Source organism: Pelobates fuscus, chromosome 6 (assembly GCF_036172605.1).
Source record: "Pelobates fuscus isolate aPelFus1 chromosome 6, aPelFus1.pri, whole genome shotgun sequence".
Lineage (NCBI taxonomy): Eukaryota > Metazoa > Chordata > Amphibia > Anura > Pelobatidae > Pelobates > Pelobates fuscus.
The window spans coordinates 175780766-175807060 of NC_086322.1; the positions used below are offsets into that span (position 1 = coordinate 175780766).

A 26295-nucleotide genomic window follows, 5' to 3' on the forward strand; every position below is an offset into this window, starting at 1 on the left:
CAATCTCCCTGCTAACGCCATCCTTGTGACCATGGATGTGGAATCTCTGTACAGGAACATTACACATACAGATGGCATCAATGCCTGCTTCCATTTTCTCTCTTATGCCGACAACCAAAAATACAGCCCCCAAATTATCACAGAACTTGCACTATTCATCCTCACACATAATTATTTCATTTTTGACAATGAGGTTTATCTACAAACCATGGGCACTGCTATGGCACCCAAATATGCTAATCTGTTCATGTCAGATCTTCAACAGCGATTCCTAGAAATACAGCACATCAAACCATACATATATAATCGCTATATTGATATCATCTTCATAATTTGGACTGAAAGCAAAGAAAAACGGATACAGTTCCTTGACTCTTGAAACTTTCAATCAAACTAAAAATGGAATATTCCACTAAATCTGTGAATTTTCTGGAAACCACTGTGACATGTAACAATGGCACAATCCACACCTCAGTTCATTGAAAACCCACAGACAGGTACAGTTACCTTCACAGCTCCAGCTTCCACCCCTCCCATACTAAACAGGGCATCATCTACAGCCAAGCCACTAGGTAACATCGCATATGCTCTCATCTTGACTGTAATTCCCATCTAAATGTACTCTCCCAATCTATGAGACAGAAATGCTACAAACCAAAGACTATTACCAAACAAATCAACTCTGCTCTACAGAGAGAATATCTACACAAGTGCCACTTATGGTCACCTACAACCAAGCTCTTAAGGAAATACAGAAAATCATTAAAAACCTACAACCATTGTTAACAGAAGATGATACTCTGAAAAATATTTTCTCCGAAACACCCATTTTGTCCTTCAGACAACCACCAAACCTCCAACAAAAATCAATCAACAGGAAGCTACCCACTAATGGGGAGAATAAAGAAAATGGGACCAGTCAATGCAAAAAACCCTCGCTGCAAACTGTGTCAGCACATATGCACAGACAACACAGCCACACACAACAATAAAACCTACAGCATTAAAGGATCCTACTCCTGCACATCCAGCAATGTGGTATACATGATTCAATGCACCAAATGCCTCCTAGGATGCTACATTGGGGAAACCACCCAGCAATTAAATGGCAGAATGAATATGCACAGACACTCCATTAAACCCCACAAAGAAATATGTGGACCCCTAAGGAGCTAAGGAGCACAGACCAAACATCAAAGTGCCCTGTCCAGCGATTCTCAATTCCTTGAGGATATGGGACACGACCGCCCCTAAGTATGGCCTGGCGTCCTCCCCCTCTCCAATGACCCCCCCGATGAGGAACAAGGCATTCCTACCAGGAATGACTGCCCGGGATTTTAGAGGTTATAGAATGGGCAAGGCTACAGAGATTGCACCAGCTGTTTGAGGGGGGGTCGTTTGTGACGTTTGAGGATTTACAAAACAAAACGCCTTTGCAACCCTTTGATTTTTTTAGATACCTCCAGATTAGAGCTTATGCCCAAGACACAAAGGTTAAAAAAGTCGCAGAAACACAGATGACGTTCTTCGAAAGAATGTGTGCGAAGGAACAATTCCCGAGCAGACTGATTTCACTTCTTTACTCACAGTTGTGCAATAACACTTTAGAATGGGGAGGACTTACATATATAGACCAATAGGAGGTGGATTTGGGAGAGACGCTGGAGGGGGTGGAGTGGCAGGAAATGGGAGGCGGTCGCACAGTCCTCTACATGTGTCTCGCTGCAGGAACAATCATATTAGACGCCATTTCGATGGTATGCTACACCGGTAAAGTTAAGCCGTATGAATCAAACTACTACAGACCTATGTTGGCGGGGGTGCGGTCTCAAGGGCACATATGTTCACATGTGGTGGGAATGCCCAATAGCACAAGTCTTTTGGCGGTGAATTGGGCAGTTATTGCGAGACATATACGAGAGAGAGGTTAAGCTAGACCCATGGGTGTTCTTGCTAGCTAGATCTATGAAAAACTGGACAAAAGCGGAACAGACCCTATTCCATAAAGTAAACCTAGCCGCTAGGAGAGTTTTGGCACAGGTGTGGCTGCGGAGCGAGGCTCCGGAAATTGCTGTGGTAATCCGGAAGATTAAAGATAATTATCTCATGGATGACCTCACGGCCCGGGTTAGAGGCACGACGAAAAAAATTCGAAAAAGTTTGCGGCCCTTGGATGGCCAGCACAGCAAGTGCTTGATGCACACACAAAAGAGACCTCCCTGGATGGGATTTAATCAATAGGATACGGGTTGCCCTGACTACCCCGCACCTCCCTCCTCCACCCCTTTCCTAATTCTCTCACTTACTGAATCCCTACTTACCCCTCTTACTTCTCTTTTACTATCTTTTTCTTTTTACCGTGAGAAATACTCACAACTGTATGTTATACACATTCCAGGATACATTGATGCAGTAGAAGTTTGCTGGATGTGTCAACCTAATGCTCTTAAAGGTTTACTGGGGATATGTCATTCACAATGTAACAATATCTTACAACGTTTTGATATATTATGTTTTCAATGTAATGTTCTACCTTGGAATAAATAAAGAATTAAAAAAAAAAACACCACAAAGAAGAATCGTACTGCACTCCTGTGGGGCACCACTTTACCCAGCCTGGCCACTCAATAACAGTACTAAAAATCAAAGTACTGAAAGGGGGTTTAAAAAATACCCAAGAAAGAAAAACCTTTGAAGCCAGACTGATCAAATTGTTTAACAGCAAGAATAGAGGACTAAATATTGGTTTGGGTTTCCTGTCCCACTACCAACACTTTACATGAACACTCCCCCACAGAGTGAGTGAGTGAGTGAGTGAGTGAGTGAGTGAGTGTGTGAGTGAGTGTGTGTGTGTGAGTGTGTGTGTGTGTCACACACGCCAAGAAACCGAAATCATAGCTGGCATTTTGTATCAGGAGAATCATCTTGTCCCATTGAGCTTCTGTGAAGGATTCATCCAGTTTCTCCTCCCATCCTCTCAAACACTGGAGGGTTAGTTGGTATCGGTTGAAGATAAGCAGGTTATAGATTGTGGAGATACCTTTGGGTACCATAGAGTCTTGGAGGCATAAGCTCTCAAAATTAGTTGTATCCCTTATGAGGCATGATTTCTGCGGGATTGAGGAGATGTATCTAGATATTTGTGATCTTGTCATAGCGTGTTGGAGCGAGCATCTTGAATCTGGGAATACAACGGGACGTACCTTACCCCCTGGGTCCGCCACATCTAACATTCAGGGGCAGAGGTTGTTACCCCTCAGTGTCTGCATGAGGCCCATGGCCCTAGCCGGGAAGGAAAGATTATTGTGTACAAGGAGCAGTGGGCTCAGTTAGGTTGTCAAGAAAATTTTTGGTCCCCTACCGTGCTATAAGGTTAGCAGTTGTGAGTCGTTCCATGGTAGGGCTCTTAGGTCCGTGCCTATACTATCCACTTCTAGCTGACCCATTTTTTCCCGCTGTAAGTTAGCATCCAACTGATTATTCTGGAAAAGTGCGTGGCTAGGTCTGGTAGTGCTAGTCCACCTCTGAGGTTTGGTAGCGTTAGTTGGGAGTGTGCTATTCTGGGTGATTTGTCTTTCCATATGAACTTTCTGATTTCTACTTTTAGAGTTTTAAAAAAGGAGGCAGGGACTGAAATGGGCACTGTCTGGAGTGCAAACCGTATCTTCGGCAATAATGTCATCTTTATTATGTTGACTGAGCCTAGCCAGGAGATATTGTGTTTACGCCAGGTGTGTAGTTCCTCTATTGCTTTCCTTAATAGCAATTGATAGTTCTAAATGTATAGGTCGGTCGTGTTTCTCGTGAGCAGTTTCCCATGGTAACGCATAGTGGTGGTGCACCACCTAAAGGGGAACTCAAGAGGTTTTGGCGTTGTGTCTGTGTGACCGTGATTTCCCGAATTTACGATTTCTTATAGTTGATCCAGATATTCGAGAGTTGCCGTATTCCACGAACTCCTTCATGATCTCTCTCAGGGTGGTAGCTGGTTTCGTCACTAGGAAGAGCAGGTCATCCGCATAGGATAGTACTTTATGATGGGTTTTCCCTGAGTGCAGTCTCTGAATGGCCGTACTCTCCCGTATTTTATTCAGGAATGGCTCAAGTGAAAGCGCAAAGAGGAGAAGGGACAGAGGACAGCCCTGCCGCGTTCTGCTTGAGATGGGGAATGGATCCGAGAGGTCTTATTTGCAGACGTGCAGTGGGATTATGATACAGTGCTGTTATCCATGACATGAACTTTGGTCCAATGCCAGCTTTCCGGAGAGTTCCACGCATGTATCCCCAGTCCACTATGTCGAATGCTTTCTCTGCATCCGTTGACAGGAGTAGGACCATGAAGCCCCTGCGCCTGGCCTCCGCTATCAGGTTCAGGGCTCCTATGGTGTTGTCCCTGACCTCTCTTCTGACGATGAACCCGGTCTGGTCCGGCTGGATGGCTCCAGGTAGGATAGGAGAGATGCGATATGCCAGGATTTTAGAGAGTAGTTTGATGTCCACATTCAAGACTGATATCTGCCGGTAGCTTTGGCAGAGGGTCGGGTCTTTGTCGTCCTTGGATAGGAGCATGACATTGGCCGAAGTGAAGTGTGAAGTAGGTGATGTGCCTTACAATATGGAGTTATATTCTATCTGATGTTTCGGGAGAAGATCGGGTGAGAATGTTTTGTAGTGTAGAAGCGTGAGGCCATCTGGGCCCAAGGATTTGCCGGATTCTGAGGTTTTGATGCCGTAAGCTAGTTCCTCCAGTGTTTTAGTGATTCGATGTCCTGGTCGAAGCGGGTCAGGTTGGCCAAGTTTAGATAACGCTGGATCTCCCTCCCCACGAGCCTTGGTGTGGATCCGATCTGTGTGTAGATTATATGGTCGAGGAGGTAGTGTAGGGTCTGTGATGCATCCTTGATTTTGGGTATGTATAGGTAGGTCAAGGGGCCGGGGTAAGGACAAAGACACACGCCGAGGGGCCGGGGTAAGGACAAAGACACACGCCGAGGGGCCGGGGTAAGGACAAAGACACACGCCGAGGTAAGGACAAAGACACACGCCGAGGGGCCGGGGTAAGGACAAAGACACACGCCGAGGGGCCGGGGTAAGGACAAAGACACACGCCGAGGGGCCGGGGTAAGGACAAAGACACACGCCGAGGGGCCGGGGTAAGGACAAAGACACACGCCGAGGGGCCAGGGTAAGGACAAAGACACACGCCGAGGGGCCAGGGTAAGGACAAAGACACACAGAGGGGAACAGCTCCTCGCTAGAAACCCTAGGTACGCCTCTGACTGTGTCCTCTCAATTAACCAGAAATGTTTAAAGTGGTAAAGGTCTGCATGTAATGTTAATGTATGTGAAATGGTGTGTGTGCACGTGTTCTCTCCTGGCTGCATGTGATATGTTTGTGTGCCTATACTGGCTGCGTGGTATGATATGTGTGTTGGCCTGCATGACTTCAGGAGTTGAGAACTCTGTCTGGTGGTCTAACAGGGGACATGGCCACGAGCCTTTTATCATATTACAATGCCAGCAACAGGTTAGTTCTGGATATAATAAACATAATTTTTTGTTTTCTTCTTTTCTTAATATAACAAAACCTCAGCTCACTGTACATATCGCTACAGTATACAATGTTTTGTACCTATATGTCACTTTATTATTGTCTCTAGTATGTTTGCTCACACCAGTGAGTCTGAATATAAATAATTATTTTTAAAAACGCTATACTACAAACAAATACATTTACACACATTCCATACAAAAAACATTATTGCATTCAAACAGAAACACTTCCTATATTCCTGGTTCTAATATTCAAAAGATGATTCAAAATCCTTGCCTGGAAATTATAGACCTGTGAGCTTAAAGGACCACTCTAGGCACCCAGACCACTTCAGCTTAATGAGGTGGTCTGGGTGCCAGGTCCTTCTAGGGTTAACCCATTTTTTCATAAACATAGCAGTTTCAGAGAAACTGCTATGTTTATGAATGGGTTAAGCCTTCCCCCTATGTCCTCTAGTGGCTGTCTCATTGACAGCCGCTAGAGGCGCTTGCATGCTTCTCACTGTGATTTTCACAGTGAGAGCACGCCAGCATCCATAGGAAAGCATTATGAATGCTTTCCTATGTGACCGGCTGAATGCGCGCGCAGCTCTTGCCGCGCGTGCGCATTCAGCCGACGGGGAGGAGAAGAGGAGGATCTGAGGAGGAGAGCAGAAGGAGATCTCTCCGCCCAGCGCTGGAAAAAGGTAAGTTTTTACCCCTTTCCCCTTTCCAGAGCCGGGCGGGAGGGGGTCCCTGAGGGTGGGGGCACCCTCAGGGCACTCTAGTGCCAGGAAAACGAGTATGCTTTCCTGGCACTAGAGTGGTCCTTTAACATCTGTGGCTGGGAAAATATTTGAAAAGTTATTAAGGGATAATATTCAAGAATTCCTTGAGAAGAACATGGTTATCAGCAAAAATAAGCATGGTTTTATGAAGCACGGGTCATGTCAAACTAACTTGATTGCGTTCTACAAAGAAGTATGTAGAAGTATAGATCAGTGTGTTGCAGTGGATGTGATCTATTTCGATTTTGCCAAGGCATTTGATACAGTTCCACACAATATCTTAGTGTTCAAACTCAAGGAAATCGGTCTAGATGAAAAGGTTTGTTTTTGGGTGGAACATTGGCTTAAAAATAGAGTACAAAGAGTTGTCATTAATGGTAAATTTTCAAGCTGGACAGAGGTGGCGGCAAGTGGTGTCCCTCAGGGTTCTGTTCTGGGACCCCTTCTATTTAACCTGACTGGGCACTCAAATGGCAGATGAAATTTAATGTTGAAAAATGCAAAGTTATGCACTTCAGCGTAAAGAATGCACAAGCAACGTATACCCTTAATAGAAGCAAATTAGGGATAACAACACACGAAAAGGACTTGGGAATTGTTATAGACAAACTATGCAACACTGTGCAATGTCAATGAGCAGTGGCTAAAGTCAGTAAGGTATTGTCATGCATGAAAAAGGGCATTCTCGGGATGAGTATATCATTTTGCCTCTTTATAAATCACTGGTAAGACCACATATTGAATATGCTGTGCACTTTGGGCACCTCTTCTAAAGAAGGATATTATGGCACTAGAAAAAGTGCAGAGGCGGGCTACAAAATTAATAAAAGGAAAGGAACAGATCAGCTATGAAGAAAGGTTAAATTTAAACCTGTTTAGTTTAGAAAAACGTCGCCTGAGAGGGGATATGATAACACTATACAAATATATTCGGGGCCAATACAAACCATTGTGTGGAAATCTATTCACAAACCGAACTTTACATAGGACACGAGGTCATGCGTATAGAGAAGGTAGATTTAGTCCAAGACAAAGGAAAGGGTTTTTTATTCTAAGAACAATAAGGATGTGGAATTCTCTGCCTTAAGAAGTGGCTTCATCAGAGTCCATACAGATGTTCAAACAGCTACTAGATGAATACTTGCAAAAACAGAATATTCAAGGATATAATTTTTTAATGTAGGGTAATAACTGCTTGATCCAAGGATAAATCTGACTGCCATTCTGGGGTCAAGAAGGAATTTTTTTCCTAGCTTGTTGCAAAATTGGAAGTGCTTCAAACCTTTTTTTTTTGCCTTCTTTTGGATCAACCACAAAAAACAAAATGTGAGGAAGGCTGAACTTGATGGACGCAAGTCTCTTTTCAGCTATGTAACTTCTCAGTGCTCAATACAACTCTGCAAGGATGGGCAAACTGTAGCTCCCCGGCTAACAAAACATTGTCAGATTTACACAACAGATAGGAATCTACCTTTAGTCAATGGTTGCAATAGAGGGGCCCAAAAAGGATTGCGCCAGGGCCCTCTCCAAATTAGTACGGTCACTGAAGGGGAGCAAACATGGAAGCGCACACTTGCTGGAAAGAGAGCCATGTATTTCTACATTTAGGTTTGCTATTCATACATCACAAATACATATGTAGTAACCATAGGTATAACCGCATATATTACAACACTGGAAAGTAACAGGACCCCTTTTTGGAAAATAAAATAGTTACCTCAAACAGCACATTGTATGTGGTCACTGTGATTGTGTTTGTCTGAAGCATCAGCCTCTCAGCAAGGAGAGAGAATAATCCATGACCTTGCATTACTTCGGATTTCCTCCTAGAAAAACAGCGAACATAACATAGCAAGAATTTTCTGTTAATATATTGTGTAAAATTAAAGATGTATTGGCTGTGGCCAGATAGATAAATCTGAACCCTCCTTAGCCTGTTATTTTCAAGTCTAGTCAACCTAGACACCCCTCTATAACAGACTATTAAAAAAATATATGCAGGCAGAAAATACTTAAACAGTCTATTTACAGAATAAGGATTGCAGTTCTAATTATCACAGTAACATAAGCAAACAATACATTTCCAATGTTGGATCAACAGCAAAAAAACAAATATGAGGAGAAGCTGAACTTGAAGGACACATGTCTCTTTTCAGCCAATGTTCCTAAAAGGCAGCAAACACAAACTTGGATACAACTAAAATCCAAGAAAGTATAGTAAATGTGGATGTAAAAAACAGGTTGCGTCAAATGTTAGTGCTGCTTAACATCTCTACACAAACATGTGGCGCAACCTGTTTTTTATCTATACATGTACATACAAATGGTTATGTGTTTAGAGTGGTCCTTCAAGTGCCTTTTAAAGAACCAATGATATGTCACAGAATCATAATCTAGTGCCTAAAGCCAAGTGCAAGCATGGTATTTCCCTGTACGAAGATAAAGGCGGCCTCAGTCCTCACACTACAAAAAAACATTTACCGTACTTAGAATCGCATTGCAGTAATAGCAGGCAAAAACACGAATATTTAAGCCTTCATAAGCCTTCCACAGTCTGAATAGCAGTAGAATAATTTAGTCACAATATTTCAAACATTGGTAAACTGAAACACAAAATGCAAACCAGGCCAAAATAGCAGTTTTAGAATTAGTTCTTCAATTTAGCTATGCACATAGATTGTCTTATTTAGCCTAAATAAGATTGTTTAATGAATAAGTCCCTTATATATCCCAAAAAGTGTACGAATTTTTTTTTGCAAAAAATTAAGAGTTTACTTTTTTCTCCTAAAGAAGGAAAAGGGAAAAGGTCTTACTTTAAAATTGTAGTATAGTAAATACAACATGTCCTCTAAGGTGACGCAAAAGACAGCAGTCAATAAAAAAAGGAAAGCGGTGTTTTAAAAGAAGGAGTACGTACTTTGGTGAAAGGTGCTTTAAAAAGTATCCCAAGACTTTCAATGCCTGAACTCTTATTCCTTCACTTTTTGATGCAAGCAATTTATAAACAACCCTGTTTAAATAAAAAAAGTTTGACAATGATACATACAGCATCAGCAATAAGTTATTTGAATGAAATATCACATTATTTTGTAATCATAAAATATATTTAAAAAAAAAAAAAGAAAAGAAAAATACATTGCCCCAAAGGACACACTTTAATGATATTATTGGTGTCCCCCGAAGAAGGTAGAAAGTAAGGTGGAAAGCTACGTAGATTGTAAATGTATGTGTTTAAGTAAACAGTTTGTTAGTAAATGTGTAATCACAAGGCTTCAGGAAAAAAACCAAAACTCATTAAGGAATTAAGATATTACAGAAGGCAATGTGATTAAAGGTGTAAAGGCAAGAGGTGTTTGTGGAAGGAATGTAGGGATTATTGCTTGGTAATCACTAGCACTTGTGTAAATTCTATTACAAGCTTGTATATATTGAAGCTTTAAAGAAAGACTTCAATAACAAATGGGGCTGGGGGAAGACCACAAAACACGACTTCACTGTATAGCAGATATAACCCCAAAGAAAACAGGAATATATTTTGTTTACAATACACCAGTGCCTTAACCCATCAAACAGTTTATAATGGTCCTTTAATTAAAAAAGGAAATTACATTTGGGCAAAATGTGCAAGAGAGCACAAAGAAGGGAGACACTAATGCGTTTTTGAGTTGTGGTAGGCACATCCTCCTGTTCCGCACATTTTCTTTGCAAGTATGTAGAAAAAAATAACTTGCAAAAACTACAGATCTTTTGTCTGCAGCTGATGCAACCCCTTCTTTTATTTCCCATGCTTCTCATTGGAAAGTCTCTGTTGATGCAGTTCACTGAGAATTCCTAGCCAGGAGCAGCAATGGGATATAAAAGGGAGGCAAGCTCTAGCCCAGCAAATCGACTACTTCCATTAGTTCTGTGGAATCAGACAGCTGAGTAGGAGTCGTGGCACAGACCTGTTAAAAAGTGCTGATTTCTATTTAGCACCTTTATAAATTGACGAAAATAAAATAAAGAGGACTCAAGACATATAAAGCACTTCAGCAAATCTGAAGTGTTTTAGGTGTTTAGAGTGGTCCTGGATATAAAATGTCTATATGTTTTTATTATTTACTAGGTAATATCCTGATCATGCAGCATTACCAGTGCTACAGAGCCCTGTTATTGGCAAAAAGAAGAAATGCATTTTGTTATTGGAACTTCAACAACTAGATTGTTCTGGCCAAATCTTTCACTTATTGATCCATAAGGTGTTAAAAGGGACACTTCAGACACCAATAAAACTTTACATGGTCTAGTTTCATTTGATGGGTTTATTAATGATGTTTTTTGCATTCTCAAGTCTTTTTAGTTTTTGTATTTGCCACGTCCCCTCACTCAAGAAAAGGATTTCCTTATCAAAAAGGTATGCACACAGTTCAGTCACTGACAGTACTGAATGATTTGAAATATAATGTAACCTACATTAGGAGGAGAGGACACCCAGGGAGGCATAAAGTAAGGATAATACTAGAAATTAGTTTCTCTGTCTGCAGCCAGGCTGTGAATTAAAAGCAGCTCACTCAGTCCTATTGGGGCAGATATTGTGTGCATAACTTTTAGAAGGAAGACATTCTGGCACAAGGGGGCATGGACAAGGAAGCAGGCTGAAGGTGCAGCATTGTATTTTTCTTATGTGCAAGTTTCATAGAGAGTTAAGCATGCAAAAAATCAGAATACGAGGCCAAGCATCTATCAAATGCGTTAAAGTTGTATTGGTGCCCAGCGTGTCCCTTTACAGCTGCTGCATGCTTTATGAAAATGCCCATGTACAAATACCTTCAAGAGAATATGGTTTCTCAGTTTTGGATGTGATGTATTTAAAACAAGGTGCATGAGACATAAGTGGAAGATTCAACAAAATCTAAAGAGGTGAAACTATTTTATTTTATTTAACCTAACAATAGAGAACGTTTGTATCTAGAAAATAGCAAGGCATTTAGTAAAAAAGGAAAACAAAGGTACCTCAATCCGTTTCTTTGATCAAAAGCTGGGATCATGGACCCTGGGTGCTCTGACATTAGTGCAACAAGTAACTGTAGGACATCCATTAGATTGTCATCCTATTGACAAGGAAAACACAATTAGACTCTGGTACCAGGTGAGTGACAGCACTGCAAGGAAACCTGTAAGACTTGATAATATCTCTGTACATTTACGGTGTATGAACATTTTTATCCTAATAGAGCATATCATTTCATCATATTCATATAGCCAAAATACAGGATTTAAAATTCAGTGAGGATTACCTTCCTCAACTGGCTTGAAATCCTACTACAAAAGACACAGAACTTTTCTAAATTCCTCCCCTGCCTTCTTTTGGATGGGTGTCACCCTGAGGTAAAGTGGTGGATGAGAAGTAGGGACAAAGTCAAACAAGAATCTACAAAGAACAAACCTGTTCCATATAATATCTTTTCAAAATCCATGGCTGGGGTACTTAAGGGTTGGGAACCAAAGATGACTTAACTTGAGGATTGCCCATGCCACCTTATTAAACGGAGTGGAAATATGGAACACTTTTTTTTATATTTGGACGCCAGAGAAGTTTGAGATGGCCTGTCAGAGCTCCTGGATTTTTACGGATTATATGCAGACCCGAAAAGCTAAAAAACCTGCTTTGTGGATCACTATTACATGCAGAGAACCCCAAGGGGGGGATGTCCACAATGTTGTTGGAAGGACTATCCAAAGTTACAGTTCCTGTCAGTATGTTGTTTTGGTGTTAATTCTAAGTGCTGGTTACATTAATCTGTCAGCACTAGAACAGCAAATGTGGTCAAAGCTGCCAGTGAGACTCCAAGTCTCCACAGCTTCAACTGGGACAAATGCCATGTTTCATCAGCAAGGGAACTAAGCCCAGGATCAGAAATGTGCACCTGTGTGAATGTATTAAAGGAATAATAGCATAAAACTATCAAATGTGGGGGGTGGTAGGAGGGGGGCGGGTAAGAACATAAACTGCGTATAAGACACAGCAGTCTTTGGATTTAAATAACAATGTAATATCAAAATCAGTTTAGTTTTGATTCATATCTATGAAAATTTTTGAAGAACATCACTTGCCAACCTCTCCAACAACCAACTTTGGGTCAGACCATCCGTTATTTAACCTAGTGTTCAATATTTTGCAGTCTGTTGCTGTGCTCACAGAATTTTCTGTCAAGCAATATTTAAAATCAATGACATGTTGTAAAATAATGATCACCGGCTGGAACAAAGGACAGTCTCACCAGAGGTGCACAAAAGATGGCTGTTAGAATGCTCACTTGCCTACTTTTCATATTACCGCTTACCATTTCCTTTAAGATTACTTTTCCAGAGGAGCATGCACCGCACATAGACAGTGTGGTTAAGCTTAGTCGCTTCTCTTTAGCGAGATATATACACCCATTCACCTTCGGCAGACTGCAGCATCAATTTCATTCAGCACTGGGTCAGCACTCCATCTCGTCTGGCGTAGAAGGTGGGGGACAACACGCATGTGTGACTAGCACTGCAAACCCATAAGGCCCTCCCTGTAGGAATGCTTTCCTATGGGTTTTTTAAGGATGATGGATGTCCTCATGCAGAGTGTGAGGACATACAGCGTCAGTTAAGCAATTAAAAGTCAGTTAGCAACCAGGCTGCACCTCTAGTGGTTTTCTGATTGACAGCCATTAGAAGCAGTCTTCGTTTCTCAAAAACTGCAATGATTTATATTGCAGGATTAAGTGGGAATGGGACACTGCACCAAGACCACTTAAATGAGATGAAGTGGTCTGGGTGACTATAGTGTCCCTTTAAGTATATACACTTCTAGGCAGTGAATGAATATATTCTCAGGACAATTTGCTCTCATTCAAATCAATCATTTATGCTTCAACAATTTTATTTTTCAGGACCAATGCCCAGAGTGAAAATATCTGACAACTAATGGAGTATGTCATTGCAATGTTCTGTAAACTGGTTTAGTTGACCATGGTGTGATGGCCTTTTTAAATTTAACCATCTGAAAACTAGAATATAAACATTTCTGCATTTTCAAATGATAAACCATACAGTAAGCAGCAAAATCAAAAAAGGACAGATTGCAGTGACATCTAGTGGCAATGCTTTAATACTGCTGGCTGTTAAAGATATTGGACATTCAAGAAAAAAAAAAAGAAAAAAGTAATTATATTATATTTACTATTTATAGTACTATAGTTACAAAATGGTAACATACCTCATGAATGGTCAACAGATAATTAAGAATTGCCTGCAATTCGTCCTCTTTAACTCCATAATCCTTAAAAATGCAGTAAATTAAAAATGTTGATAATTAGAACCCATTTTAATACTCCATATCAGAAGTTCATTAACAATACAAAAGCTACATGAAAAAATAGAGAGCATAAGTACAATCAATAAGGTAAAACAACCCATTCCCTTTTATATATTTGTTATGAAATTACAATTAAACAATATCAATATAAATGGTGAAAATAGTGCAATGAAAGATTCATCATGTAAGCTAGGTCATTTTAATATGCTCCCATAAAAAAAAAATATATATATATATATATATATATATATATATATAAATATCCTACCAAAGAGAACATTAAAATAAATAATGTTCACTACGGGCTAAAGGTTTTTAAATTGAAATCCTACATATGATGGCAGAATTACATTTGCAATAGGATTCTAGTGAGCCTATAGGCATGTTTGCACAAAAAGGAACAAGGAAAGCTGTTTTTGGTGTACCATTAAGGACATTTTGGTAAGAGTTTGTGTATACCCAACAGCTCACATACATTTTTTTTTTTATTTTTTTTTTTTTAAAGAGTAAATTTCAATTATGAACAGGCTATCAATGATAAGAGAGAATTTAGCCGCATCAGAAGATATAATGATGCAAACCACTTGCTATAGAGCTTAAAGAAACTGTGGCTTTCAGTGATTACAGGTCTACACGAGTCACTTTTCAAGAAGAATTTTAATGTCAACTAGACTGGCATTTATATAGTAATAATTACTATTATAAGGTCACAGTATATAAGAAGTTTTATAATGTGCCAAGATAAATGTATTAATGTTCCCAGCCCAATCAAGGCACTCCACCAATCCAAAAATTGGACATCTTCCAATTAAGTTCCAGTGTGGATAATGGTAAGACCTTGAGTGCCTTGAGGACTAGCAACTAATCCTCTCAAGTGATCCTGTCACAGACCATGTTGCTAATAAGCACATCTTTTCGTAGGTATAAGTCTCATCTAAACATTCAGCTGGAGAAATTCACAGGAAATGTATAATTTGAAAGTTATTTTTTAACTGAAGGTCATTACTTCCATTACCAAGATGGTAATCTGTAGCGTTGAGAAACTCCTTCCAGTCACTTGGAGAAAGGGCTGTGGCCATGTATGTTATATGAAAGGCAGGCTAGTTAGAAGTCTTACAGACATTTTTGGATTTATGCTAGCAACGCAACAGTCATCTTACCTTCATCACCAATTGTTTGATAAACATCAGTAGAAGTGCTCTGAGAGATAGGATTTCTTTCTGATTTGGCCGTGGTCCATCTTGTGGTACAAACAAATAAGGGCATAGGTCAGGCAATTACAGTTTGACATTGCAATATTTAAACAAAATTGTTATTTATAAAAACAAAAACAATATTCACATACAAAAGAAAATACGCATACAGATTGTTAGCAGCAACAAGTAAACCTACCCATGCATTTTGGGGTGACTCCACTGCGATCCTGAGGATTAACAGTCCAATAGTAATATTTCAACGTATGTACCACTAAGAGCACGGTCCCGATTCTCCGCACTGCATTGTAAATGTTCACTGTACTGATGAACTCTGTAGACATATATGAGTACAAAGCCAATTGGACCTACAGTTAAGAGACAAACAAGACATTTGTAAATACACAATAATTCAAAAAGATTCTTAAAAAACAGTAAAAAGGAAAATACACCCGAAAGCTATTCTGTAGAACAATGTAAAAAATGTCAATAAAAGGGGCTTGACTGTCATGCTGATTAGATACATCTATAAAAAGCTCACAGTGAAATAGCTGTTTGGGCTTTCAAGCTTCAGGGGTTACCCTCTGTACCTGCAAAGTCTCAAAGGAGACATTACTGAATATTTTTTTTAGATTCTGCAGGGAGTTTCCGGAGGCTTACATGGGGCAGGTCAGATAAACCAAGCATGGAAGAAGAGGACAATCTCACAGTCGCCCTGAAACAAGATGAGGCAGCACGGATACCCATTTCCCCCACCCCTGGTTGGTGACGATTACCCCGTGACTTATTATAAGCACTAAACATGTATCAAGGCAGAAACCACACTTCCATAGGCATTTCCTATTTGAGTGCATTATTGGCACCATCATTTAATTTGAATGAAGTTGTTACGGTGCCTGGAGTATTCCTTTAATAAAGTTTGGTAAAATAGATTAATGTTTAATCCAATAGGAAAATAGGAGAAAGAATAGAGTGCTTATGAATCAACCAAAAACACTAAAAAGAAAAATGATGAAAAATAACATATAAAAAAAAATTAAAACAAACTACGGACCTATCTACTAAGAAACCAAAACAGCCGTCCAGCAAACAGATTCCCTACCCAGTATCCCCATATGGGAGTACCATAATTATAGACACCAAACTAGAAACCCATCCACCAAGTAACCAAGCCAAAATGTTTATTTACGCCTTCAGGGGTAATGGTATTCACTTTAAAAAAAAAAAAAAAAAAATCATCTTGTATACAACTTGCCCAATTATTTAAAATGATAACCTCCTCTCCAATTCTCTCTCACTTTATCAATAGCCATAAAAAAATAGTAAGGAAGATTTCCCACAAAAATTTCATAAAATTAGCTAAAACACTAGGATTCAAATAGCTCCTTAATATTATAGATATGCTCAGCTCTTCTGACTTTTAGTGCTATTACGGTCATAACATTTTCTTAATTATAATATTTTTCATTTTTAGTACTTTTCGTTGATCCAGTAGCCCTCTCCATTCTTCCTCCTATTTTATCATTGGAATATATATTCCATGTCCTGATGAAAGATTTCGTGGAGAACAAAAAAAAAACAAACAAAAAAAACACAAAAAAAAAAAAAAACAGCTTTTCTCTTTGTTTATTTTCGAAACAATAAAGACTAACATTGAATGAAATCCAAAGAGTGCTGGCTGCTTCATATGGTTTTGGTATTTACAGTGTGGTGATAGACTACAGGATTATTGGGAGTGCAAGACTACTTGAAATAATATATATATATATATATTATATATATTATATATATTATATATTTCAAGTATAAATAATTTATTTATTTTGTTGTTTATGGAGAAATATCTCTTATATTCTATAAATATACAATTTTGTATATTTATAGAATTGTGTGACTTATGTGGTATCTTTCAATTGTAATTATTTTTTACGGGAATTTGTTTAATTAGGTTTGCCAACCTTCTCAAATGCTTAAGGACACTTCTATAGTTTTTCCAGTTTTTAATCTGGTGCCTGGGGCACTGTTTGATGAGTGCGTTGCTGGTACCATGTGACAAGATGTTGCATAAGATCACGTTATTAAGACTTACAATGAAAATGGAGGTGAACCGTTTGACACATGGCACTGAATTAGGAATAACACCTGGAAGGAAGGTACGGGATTAATCAAATAGAACCTATAAAAGTTGTTACTTGGACTACAGACACCTGATGAAAATCTGTTGGTTGAAACGCGTTGTGCTTTTGGAAAGCTCATTATTGGTAAGTATTAACTCTATATACTTTTTTTAATGTATTTTTTCTTCTATATACACTTTAATATTGATTTTAAACAATAGAAACATTTAAAAAAAATGTTTTTCCTTTTTATTGGAGACTATCCAATAAATCCATTATTCAATCCAAAGAGGGCATCCTGGAGCATATTATATAGTATATATCTAGTACATGTGATATATACATGTATATGTAGTATATATAACTAGTACATGTGACTGGTACTAAATTGTGCATTCACCTAGATTAAAGTATTATTTTTCTCTCTTTTTTTCAAGTAGATTGTTGAAAAGAAGGAAACAAAACAAACAAAAAAAATGAAGTCACTCAAACCACAACAAAGTGGGTGAGTGAAAGCTGGATAGTAGGTAAGTATCTTGTTTAACCCCTTAGTGACCAGACCATTTTTACCATTATTTTCATCATCATCAATATATTTTTATATTATATATTTTATATTTATATATTTATTTATTCCCAATTGCTTGCACTCCAGGATAGGGAGTTAGAGCCCGGTGCTTAATAGCCAAATAATAGAAATGTAGTAATGATAGCACTCCAAGGACTTCAAAGAAATATATTGTGAAGAAACTTAGCTTTTATTCAGGCATCTGCCAGTAGTAGATCAACGTTCCAGTTCTAAGCTCAGGCAGCACTGAGGACACCTATGGAGGCCATATGACCGCTCTTTTAGAGTGGTCACATGGCCCCTGGTGGTCCTAAAATGCAGAGGGGGGACTCTCTGGGTCAAGTATAGCTGGAACACACACACACACACACACACACACACACTGTGCATATTTTATATTTAGACAAGAATATTTAAAGGGGAAGTACTTTCCTCTGTACATTATAGTATATTATATCTTTGGTGGATGTTTATAGCACTGTGTGCACTTTATAGTTTGATTTAATTTTATGTTTCAGTACTCTGTATTAAAGTACCTATATTTAATACAGTATTTTGCTTCAAAGCAGTATTTTGACAGATAGCCATTTACCAGCGATACCAGTATGTTCAAGTCTCTTAATCCCATATCATTCAGATTTGCTTATGATTCAAGTTGTATTTCTGTTTTAGGCTCTAAGCAATTTGTCTTTATTTATCTTAATCTTACAATCTATCTTCGCAATTTGTGCATATACTGCTTTTCTATGTGCCAGCTCATCTTTTGTCAACTAAAATATATAATTTTTATTGTCATACAGATGTAAGCTAGTGACTTTATTAAATTTATCATCTCAATAAAAATATAAATTGCAAAAAACAAATATATAAATAAAATAATTAATCTTATGTAACATTCAGACAATGTGTGCAAAATGTTAATACTATGTAAAGTGTAATTGTGCCTAAAACCATACATTTAGGGTTCTAGAGAAAAATGGCAATGTCAATGCCAGCTTTAACGAGGACTCATTAACAGCATACCCACGGCTAAATTCAGTTTGTCATTAATTTGTTCCATGCCAATGAGGAGCATTAACGTTAAAATAATTACAATGCTTTTGGATTTTAGTACATTTATGAAAGTCCACAAGAGAGGTCAACATTATTCCACTGTCACAGATTCACAATCTTAAAATAAACATGGTCTTTTTGTAAGTACGGAGCTCTTAAATATCATTTCTCCAAACAGTGCTAGCATATGATGATATTTGAATAAGTATAAGGAGGCATCCAACATAGAGGCATCTAACATACAGGCATGTACACTATTGTGGAGGTCTGAAAAGCCACCTAAGAGCAAGTGAAAGAAACTTTAGAAGCACAACAATACAACAAAGTAATAAAAAATATTGCTCATATGCTCTTTGGTGTAGAATACTTGCATTTTCTTATAATACTCTTATATTACAGGTTTATCAAATATTAACAATATTTTCCCAAAAGACAACTCCATGTGAAATAACAGAAGAGGGGTACAATTGATAGTCTATGAGCATTTAGCCTTTGTTATTAAGCAATACACACTGAATATTTAAGTTTGACACCCAACTAATAAAAATCTTCCCCAGTTTGCAAATACCTTGGCCGGCGTATGAATCCATATTGCTGGGTTCAGTAAAATGTGATCACACAACTGTTTGAGCAAGGGCACTCCATTGTGTAAGCTACTCAAGTATTTTGCAAAGGCAAGACTGAGTTCTAAGACAGTTTTCGTGACATGTGCTTTGGAAGACTAAAAGGGAAAAAAATATACACAATAAAAAACACTTATACATATAAACAACTGGTTTCCCTTATTACTGTTCAGTCAACTGTTCAAGTATAAAAACTAAGCATTTAAAGCCACATTAAATAGTCAAAAAAATACAAAGTTGTAAATGTTATTCCTTACAACAAGCAACAAAAGCATTATAGCAAACCATACTTGTGTCCTTGGTAGCAATTACCAAAGGATAAATTGGGGAAAAAATATTGCAATTCAATTGGGGTAAGGGAAACACTACAATGCTTTGGGAATGTGCAAGCACGCATGTGCTAAAATACCTCCATTACCATCTTTCCCTTAAGTTAATATAGCTTGGTTGCTACATCTAAGTGCTGCTTCTAAGTGTGTGATTGGAGATATTCTGGAGATAAACTGGAGGTAAATCTGAGGTATATAGGAGGACAAAAAAAAATGGGAAAAAAAATGGAAGATTTGTTAATTAAATTCTTCACCTCATTAAAATGGCAGACTAAGTTCAGTGTAACAGTTATGCATATGTTTCACGTTCCACTTTTTGGAAATTTGGATGCTGTCTAATCTGTTGACAGTTCTCTATATTGCAGCAGGAGATTGTATTTTTGAAGTCTGAGACTTGTAAATTAACTGGTAAACAAACTCAGGCTGGAACTGCTGCAAAGCCACTGCCGCAGAGACATACTATGAATGGCAGATGGATTACTGTAGAATCTGGTAGACAGAGTTGTGGATAAAAAGGCATATTACACAGCCTGTGGCTCTACAGAATTCATTTTCTGCACTTTGAGAGTCTAATGGTGTTATGGAGACAGGCTCAGGCACTGAGGGTAGTAGTGTTGTGGAGACTGGCTGAGGCACAGAGTGTAGTGGTGTTGTGGAGACAGGCTTTGAGACTATGGTGAGGCCTAATAAAAAGCAGTTGTTGGGGGATTCTACCATAAGAGGTGTGGAGATGGACAATGGTGGTCTTGTGAGATGTCTTCCCGGAGCTACTGCTCACAGAGACAGAAGACTTATTTGTAATATTGTTAAGTGAGCACAGCAGGAAGGGGAATTGTATGTACTTGTCCATCTAGGGACAAATGACTTGGCTTGCAATGAGGTTTCAGAGGTAGAGGAAGTTGTTAGTGTTTGGCCAATTATATACAGCAGGTTGCTTCCACATTGTCATTCTCTGAAGTTCTGCCTGTATATAACACTCAGAACGACAGGCGGATGCGTATTAAAGACTTTAACTTGTGGCTTGGTGAATGGTGTCGGTAGCAAGGATTTGGCTTTATTTCTCATGGTAGCTCTGTTTGGAATGGAAAAAAAAAAAACTGTACAAAAAAGATGGTTTGCTTTTTTTTTTCAAAAGGGAACAAATGTTCTCAGTGAGCAGTTCAGAGGTTGCTAGGATGTATTTAAACTAGGAGGGGGCAAAAGGGTGATAAAACAAGGACAGAAGGTGCCTGTAGCAAGTGTGTTTTAAAAATGATAAGCTTAGAGTCATGTCTACAAATGCTCACAGTTTAGGGAATAAGACCCATGAACTAGCGGCAATAATGGCAACTGATAATGTAGATTTAGTCACGGTTACTGAGACATGCTATAATGAGAATCAAGACTGGGACATAGCAATACCAGGGTACTCTTTATAAAGAAAAGACAGGGAAGGCAAAAGGGGAGGGGTGGCCCTGTATGTGAATGATAGCATAAAATCTAGCCTAATAAAAGTTAGTGAGGCGAACATAGAGTCCGTTTGGGTTACGTTAGAATTTGGTAATCACACAGTAACTCGTGTAGGTGTGATTTATAGACCCCCAAGACAAATAGAAGAGTTAGATAATCTACTAGCTGAGGAAATAGCCAAAATGACAATGAAGGGGGAAGTTATCATCATGGGTAAATTTAATATTCCTGATGTGAATTGGAAAACCAAAATAGCCGCTTGTGCCAGAAGCACACATTCTAAACTCCCTACTGGGATTGTCTCTAAAACAAGTCGTTAAGGAGCCAACTCGTAAAGAGGCAATACTAGATTTAGTATCAGATATTACTGTAGGTGAAATTTTAGGATCCAGTGATCATCAGTCAGTGTGGTTTAATATAAGAACAGTGACTGAGTCACACCACATGAAAACAAAAGTTTTAGACCTTAGAAAAACAGACTTTTCTAAAATTAGAAGATGTGGAAAAGGAGTCATTATCAGACTGGAGCAATTTAAATGGAGTCCAAGAGAAATGGGATTATTTAAAAGTTGCACTGCTGAAGGCAACAGAAAATTGCATTAGGCTTGTCAGTAAAATCAAAGAAAGAAACCACTGTGGTACTCCGCAGATGAGGCCAAAATAGTAAAAAAATAAAAAGTTTGTATTTAGTAAATATAAAAAAAAAAAACAGAGTGAGGAAGACAGAATGATCTATACGATTAGGAGGAAGAGGCTAAGTAAGTTATAACAACTTCCAAATCACACACAGAAAATAAAATAGCAGTCAGTAAAAAAGGGGGTCAAAACATTTTTTAGATGCATAAATGAGAAAAGGAAAGTAAAACAGGGATTAGATTAAAAACAAAAGAAGGAAGGTATGTAGAAGAGGATAAAGGTCTACCTGACTGCCTCAATGAATAGTTTTGTTCAGTATTTACAGATAAAAATGAAGGAAAGTGGCCTCAGTTAGAAAAAAATTACAAATTAGTCATTTGTTACATGTGAGTTTACAGAGAAAGGGGGTTCTATTTCAACTGTCAAGAGTAAAGACAAAGTCAATGGGACCTGATGGAATACACCCAAAGTTATTAAAAGAGCTTAGTGGTGTACTAGCAAAACCATTAACAGATTTATTTAACCAATCATTGTTAACAGGAGTAGTCCCAGAAGATTGGGGGTTAGTGAATGTTGTGCCCATTCACAAGAAAGGTAGTAGGGACGAGTCGGGCAACTATAGGCCAGTAAGCCTTACTTTAGTAGTGGGGAAAGTAATGGAAACCATGTTAAATGAAAGGATTGATGAACATCTTAAATCACATGGATTTCAAGATCAGAGACAACATGAGTTTACTTCAGGTAGATCATGCCAAAGTAATCTTACTGATTTTTTTGATTGGGTAACTAAAATTATAGATCAGGGTGGTGCAGTAGACATTGCTTACCTAGATTTATGTAAGGCTTTTGACATTGTTGCACATCGAAAGCTTATCAATAAACTGCAATCTTTGAGTTTGGATTCCAATATTGTTGAATGGGTAAGGCAGTGGCTGAGTGACAGGCAACAGAGGGTTGTAGTCAATGGAGTATATTCGAAGCATGGGCTGGTCACCAGTGGTGTACCTCAGGGATCTCGCAGGGTCAGACATTTTAAAGCAAGGAGTAATAGAAAGGTCTTAAAGTATATTGCACTATTTGTGAGGAATATAAAAGGAATTACTAGAAAGGCTTTCTATAAACTGGTCATTGACCGGCTGGCGGGGTGACTATAATAAATTGGAGCAAAACTATATGGATATATGTTGAATGTTTATGTTCTCATTTACAAATATTTAATAAATACAACCAGAATGTTGATCTAATCAATCTGGAAACACATTTAACTGTATGCTAAACACTAAAATGTTGCTAATCAGAGAATCAACTTATTTTAAACAAAGCATTAATTCTTACCTTCTCAAGACTGTACCCTATAACAAGGAAGCCCTTTGAAGAAAGCATCTGTTCTTGCATAGCGAGAGAGTTCTTAAGCAACTCCAAAATGAAGGCCAAAAGTGTGGAACTACATACAAAATGAAGAAAATGTTATTAAAGTCTACCATGTAATAGACGTTTCTTGTTTTACAAATAATGTTGATCTATCCTCCTTGACCTAAAGTACTGCCATTAACAGTTTAATTAGATAGCAAGTCAGTCACTATCAATATCTTAACAGGAGAATTTATTAAGGATTTCATCGTGGGATGTATTTGTTCAAACAAAAATTACTCCTTACTCAAGTTGCTTAAGACGGTGGAGAAACTAGACGTTTCCAAAAGACTTAGCCATTCACTTTAACCCCTTAAGGACCAAACTTCTGGAATAAAAGGGAATCATGACATGTCACACATGTCATGTGTCCTTAAGGGGTTAAAACAACAATCAATAATTCAAAGTTATGGTAAACACTTCCACTGAAATGCCCATTTAGATAAGTTCTGACGTGTTGGGGTGTTATCTTCTATAAAACCATCTGGCTCTTATTTTTCTATGACCCTGGCACTCAAACAGAATAGGTATTTGATTATGTAATTGTGACAGATCCGCTCGTCACCACAGGCAGCCAGGCTGTTTTCCTGTATGTTTACCCCCAAAAGACTGTTATCACTGTCCCTGGCACTTATCACCTTTGCCTCCAGCCCAACCAACCGGGAAGCCCTTTCCCTCTGGCCTTAACCGGAGTCCAGGAAGGCACACAGACTATAGCGGGACTAATCCACAACTTCTATTAAACTACGGTCCAAGCGAAGCCAACACCATCTCCCATTTATCTTCAGCTACAGCTATCACACACAGTTTAGACAATAATCCCCATTATGCATTTTATTTCAACTTGCCGCTAACTGAAACAAATTGCTGCTACTCTTCCAGACACAAAGGGCACAGTTCAGAAAATAATCCCGCACTCTGACAAACTGTCTTTTGTCACTGGGTTTTTATATCGCCAACTGCCCTTTGCTCCTGGCCTAATTGCCAGCCTCCTGACTCATGACTATGGCCCTGGGGTGTACAGCCCTTTAAAAACTATATGTGGGCATATTGGGACTTTTTGGGACAATGCTCCTTTAAGACTGTGTCCCCAGACTGTTAAAATACGTTCTGAATGTCATTTTCCTATTTGGTTCGGTAATTGGGGCTTACCGACCCAATTACTGTACAGGCGGACCACACAGACGTGGAACTGTGTGGCTAAATTACCTCCCAGGCTGGGGGGGTTACTGCAGGTTAATTGCCATCTTTATTTAGTCGAACACAGTCAGCGGTGTGTGCAGCCAAATCCATGGAACTAAAAATCGGCATTTGCATCAACACCGCTGACCCTTACCTTCTCCTCCACTTCGACTGAAAACGAAGTCCTGTTCGACGATTCAAACGCACAGTATACAAAGCCATTTGCACGAACGGTGCCCTCATTTTTCTGAGTGAAATTGACTGACCGCACAGCCCAAATCTAAGTAAACTGTTTTGGGCAGGAAAGCATGCTTGCGGTCGGTCAAAAAGGACTTCCAGCTAACTTTTTAACCAATGGAGGGAATAGTCTGATTTTTGGGTATGTTTGTATTTGAAGTATGCTGATTAATAATATGTAACTATGGAGATTGTATGAATTTTTTGTAAGTTATAAGAATTGTGTAAAAACTATTTTCCTGCCTGTGATTATTATGTTAACCCATTGTGTACAGTAATTATATCACAGGCAGAGGGGAGGAATTTGCTGGAATGAATGGGAGTGTTTCACTGTATTGTACGTGTTTGATTGGCTGTTCTACAAAACCATGTGGGTGGTACTTTGTGTGTAAAACTTGCATAAAAGAAAGCCTTTTGGTGCTGATTAAACAGATCATCTTGTACCTTCATGAAGTTTCGGCTCATGTTTGGGGGATTGGAGAATTGCCTACACTCTGGGGATTGCTATAATCACTATACTCCCCAGAGTAAGCTCTTGCAAGAGCTTGTTCTTGTTCCTGCTATCTGGAATTTGGGGAGGTCGACCTACTGGAAACTAGACCCTGGTCTTGGGTCCAGAGTGGGTGGAGATGGCGAGACCCCAACCAAGCTGCGGCGGTTCGTGGGGCCTGCAGTGGTTATGGTGTCAGGTGGAGTGCTTGGAGTCCTCCCAAACCGCTAGGAGCACCCATCAACGGAAGGTACCCAGTCGGGGTGCAAGCGGTTCCATTACACCCACTATTAATTTTGTTTCAACTTGCTGCTAATCCCAGACAAGTGTTGGAAACACCTTGCTGCGACCCCCCAAATACAAGTGGCCACTCTTTACCTATAGCTAACATGCACAGTTTAGACCATAATCCCCACTACAAATGTTTGTATCAAATTGCGACATATCCCAGACAAGTGTTGGCAAATACCTGGCTGGGATTCCAAGATACTACTAGGCACTCTGTACCAGACTTATGGTCTTAAAACTACAGCTACCACACACAGTTTAGACAATAGTCCCCACGTGTGTGGGGTACTTTTTGCATGTCTTAGACAAGTGTTGATTTTATTCCATTTGATTTATGTGTTTGTTTTACACACAAGTGTTTTTGGGTGTTGACTCACCAGTTTTTTATATTGGAAATGTATCGTTAAAAGTTTTAATATGCACACATGAATGTTGCACGTTAAGGTCTCTACTGTACCCTTACTGTTTCCCGCATCTGGTAGGGTATTCCACTCCATAGGATGCTCTACCAATATCCTTTCTTGTGTTCCCCTGAAACGCTTTTGGGCATGGACGTTTAGCAGGCAGTCAAAACGCTATAAAGCTATACTGGCTATAAACACTTTCAATAGAAGTAGCTATAATACTACAGAAAAGGAAATTCTTGGCGGTGATACAACGGTGATCCACCACCACCAATAATAAATAACAGTATATTAAACTGAGAAGGACTCTTACAAGTACAAAACAGCCAAAAATCTAAACTCACTTGAGCAATCATGTGTATACAATATTTATGCTGCATGAAGTAAAAAGGATGACCTGCAAGAAAATCATATAAAAAAAAAAAAAAAAACTGGCAAATACTTGCACATCAACATCCATCTGCTATTTAGCCCATATCATACATGTGCAAAATACTGGTATACTTTTCAATTTCATGCCTGCCATAAAACTCACAAAATTATTAATGCAACCTGACATGTGCTATAGTATCGCCATTAAAAAATAAATACCGGTAATCAAAAAAATCCCTCCTGTGCATATTGATTTAAAACAATGAATTTGAGGAAATGGTGGTGCCAACA

At 38.9% G+C, this 26295-nt stretch overlaps 1 protein-coding gene across 2 annotated transcripts in view; it reads right to left on the bottom strand.

Annotated features, from left to right (window-relative positions):
• Positions 1-26295, bottom strand: part of LRBA (LPS responsive beige-like anchor protein) — a 619335-nt gene that overhangs the window by 522389 nt on the left and 70651 nt on the right. For both annotated transcript variants that reach the window (XM_063458500.1, XM_063458501.1), the window contains exons 11-18: positions 22957-23065; positions 19153-19305; positions 15046-15214; positions 14814-14893; positions 13555-13617; positions 11313-11410; positions 9238-9330; positions 8038-8146 (exon numbers count right to left, since the gene is read on the bottom strand). In XM_063458500.1, the coding sequence (XP_063314570.1) occupies positions 8038-8146; positions 9238-9330; positions 11313-11410; positions 13555-13617; positions 14814-14893; positions 15046-15214; positions 19153-19305; positions 22957-23065 (874 nt within the window). The remainder of the gene's footprint in view (positions 1-8037; positions 8147-9237; positions 9331-11312; positions 11411-13554; positions 13618-14813; positions 14894-15045; positions 15215-19152; positions 19306-22956; positions 23066-26295) is intronic.